Source organism: Aegilops tauschii, chromosome 4 (genome assembly GCF_002575655.3).
Source record: "Aegilops tauschii subsp. strangulata cultivar AL8/78 chromosome 4, Aet v6.0, whole genome shotgun sequence".
NCBI classification, from domain to species: Eukaryota; Viridiplantae; Streptophyta; class Magnoliopsida; order Poales; family Poaceae; genus Aegilops; species Aegilops tauschii.
In genome coordinates this window covers 484,034,796-484,037,625 of record NC_053038.3, presented here as the reverse complement: position 1 = coordinate 484,037,625, position 2,830 = coordinate 484,034,796, and the positions used below count along the sequence as shown (strand labels likewise).

Genomic DNA, 2,830 nt, shown 5'->3' with positions numbered 1-2,830 from the left:
CCTAGGTCATAACCCTATTGAGTAGTGGTCTTTGGCAGAACTTTGGGCTGCCTAAAGGCTTCAAATGGTCATGTCCTCACATCCAACATGAGGAGGATCGATATCCTAACAAAATCCGAGTATTCTCGCCCTCAAATTCAACTGCTCTCTGTGCATCTTTGCCCTCATCCCCCTATTTGAATTTCAATCTCAATTTCGTTGATTCTTTTCTCCAGTTTGTTGTTCTTCTTTGCAACATCACGAATGACATCTTTTGCCCTACCTTCCCATTCATTGTCAATCCACTTTTCATATTCACAAGCTATAAAACCCTTCAAATGAAAACCTAGAAACCTCTTCCTAGTTGCTCCGTCGTAGCAAACACGCCGAACAGAGCATAGGAGATGCCCACATCACTTGTGCTTCCTAGCGATGCCATTGAAGTTGGCATAGTATTCAAATTGCGGGAGCCCAAACTCAAATTCCGGCAAATCCTCTGTCTCCGTCGAAGGTTGAATTTCATCCTATATAATTACACGATGGAGGTTACCTTGGCTCATGACTCGCCGCCGCCCACCTCACCGGTGGGACCAACGAGCTTCCTTGATGTCGCTGATGTCATCATTGCCGCCAAGGTAGACTGGAGGTGGGGAATGGCGGCACGCTGGTTGATTGGTGGTGGCGGGGGGCGACGGTGCTAGCTATGAGGCGTTGGTAGGCCTTGAATGGGCCGGGAGAGGCAGCTTGGGTCGGATGGGGGTGGCGCCACCGGTGAAAATAGCCGGGTTGACGAACTCGCGGTCGACGACAATGGTTGTTGGGGGGAGGAAAGTTCTCGCGTGCACAACTAGGGTTTTGGGGAGGGGATTGGGAGGTAAAGCTTTGCTCCCTATATATTGGGAGGGGAAGGCTGTTTTTTTGGCCAGCTCAAAAAGCCTTTGGGAGTTATAACCGATTAAGTAAAAAAAAAGGTTCTCTAGGAATGAGAGATCGATTTGCTGTGCTTCGACCAGATATGCTGTTGCACAGCTATAAATAGAGCATCTACGCCACCCAATCTCGGCAACAACCATCAGGTTAGAGTTCCTCATTCCTCAAGACTTTGTTTAGCTCGTGCTTCTACTACCAGCAGCTTGGTAGCCATGGCTAGAGTGCGAAACCCTCTCGTCGTCGGAAAGGTCATCGGGGAGGTCATTGACAACTTCAACCCGATGGTGAATATGACGGTGACCTACAGCTCCGACAAGCAGGTGTCCAATGGCCACGAGTTCTTGCCGTCGGCGGTCGTGTCCAAGCCACGTATTCAGGTCCCGGGCGGCGACATGAGATCTTTCTTCACTCTGGTTTGCGCTTCCTCTCCTCCTTGGCCACCTGACGCGTACACAAAGTAAGCTAGCTAGCATACAGCTGATAACCGAGTATGATTGCTGCTCTTCAGGTCATGACGGACCCAGATGTGCCAGGGCCTAGTGATCCATACCTGAGGGAGCATCTCCACTGGTAATTATACTAACCCAACCTAGCTCAATCGATCAGAAGTCCAACCAGTACAATTACCATGTACATCGAATGCTCAGTCCAAGTGATCGAGCACAAATTAATTATCTGGTGACCCATTAGTTGCATTCCTGTGGGCATCAAACCTGTTAGTTTTTGTCTAGTGAGCATAAATTGGCACAGATTTATATGATCAGCTATGCATAAGAATATGTTTATCAGGCTATGAGCTTTTGTGTATATGCAGGATCGTCACTGATATTCCTGGCACCACTGACGCTTCTTTCGGTCAGTGCCCTTTTCTCTCATTGGCTACATCCTTAATTTGTCTGGATAAACATGCACTTGAATAATGCATGCAGGGAGCGAGGTGGTGAGCTATGAGAGCCCGAAGCCCACCATCGGCATTCACCGGTTCGTCTTCGTGCTGTTCAAACAGAAGAAGCGGCAGGCTGTGAACCCTCGAGCTCCTTCCACCAGGGACTGCTTCAACACTCGCCGCTTCGCCGACGAGAACGACCTCGGCCTCCCGGTCGCTGCCGTCTACTTCAACGCGCAGCGGGAGACAGCGGCGCGCCGCCGCTGATGTGGAAAATGCTACAAGCCTATGGATCAAGTTATGGCTTAGCTACTGGTATTAGCTATATATATATGGCTCCGTTAAAATAAGAGTTTGCTTGTGGTCTTGTGTCCACTGTTTCTGCTAGTCTTCCTACTGTTCAGCTCTTCGGTTAGTTTAATTAGTTGCTCCTACTAGTCAACCTGTGAGCTTGTGTACGCCACTAGAGTGAATTTAGTTCAACTCCTATTTTGTACGTGTTCACTGGGACTCTGGGAGCAGAATGATAGCTAGCAGAAGACCGTCGACGTGTCTGGTAGTAGTAGGCTAGTGAAAGGTGGAAAAGGCACAATGGCTGTGGCCCACCTACCTGCGCTACTGTTGTTGCCCTCAGGGCCTATAATCTTTCTTACCCGTTTTGAACCTCGTACTATTTTCATTTCTGTAAGGACCTCATCTTTAAGGCCGGGCAAGCGTCTCCGCTCTAAAAAATATATATGCCTTTGCATGGTTGATCTTGATTGTCTGAGTATATAGATACTAGATCTTGCCGTATCTGTTGTGTGTGTGTGCAATTTGTAATATTAATTGATATGGCTGGTTGTGGCTGGTGTGAAGAGGCATCAGTTCTTGGCCATCCTTTTCCCACCATTTTGGTGTCCCGGCCCCTTTGGTCGATTTGGCAATCTTTGATCATTAGCATATATATGCGCCTACGTATGCCTTCCTTAATTAAGTTTGTGCACTTTCTGGGTCAACATGCCTAGCTATAGTTTATATACATGAAAAACTAAC

General features: G+C 48.1%; 1 protein-coding gene across 1 annotated transcript; it reads left to right on the top strand.

The window, feature by feature from the left end:
- The first annotated feature begins 1,061 nt into the window (after nucleotides 1-1,061).
- LOC109754736 (CEN-like protein 2) lies at nucleotides 1,062-2,566 on the top strand. Its single transcript, XM_020313643.2, has 4 exons — nucleotides 1,062-1,322; nucleotides 1,418-1,479; nucleotides 1,724-1,764; nucleotides 1,839-2,566. The coding sequence occupies exons 1-4, from the start codon at nucleotides 1,122-1,124 to the stop codon at nucleotides 2,060-2,062; spliced, it is 528 nt and encodes a 175-aa protein (XP_020169232.1). The 5' UTR covers nucleotides 1,062-1,121; the 3' UTR covers nucleotides 2,063-2,566.
- Nucleotides 2,567-2,830: the final 264 nt, after the last annotated feature.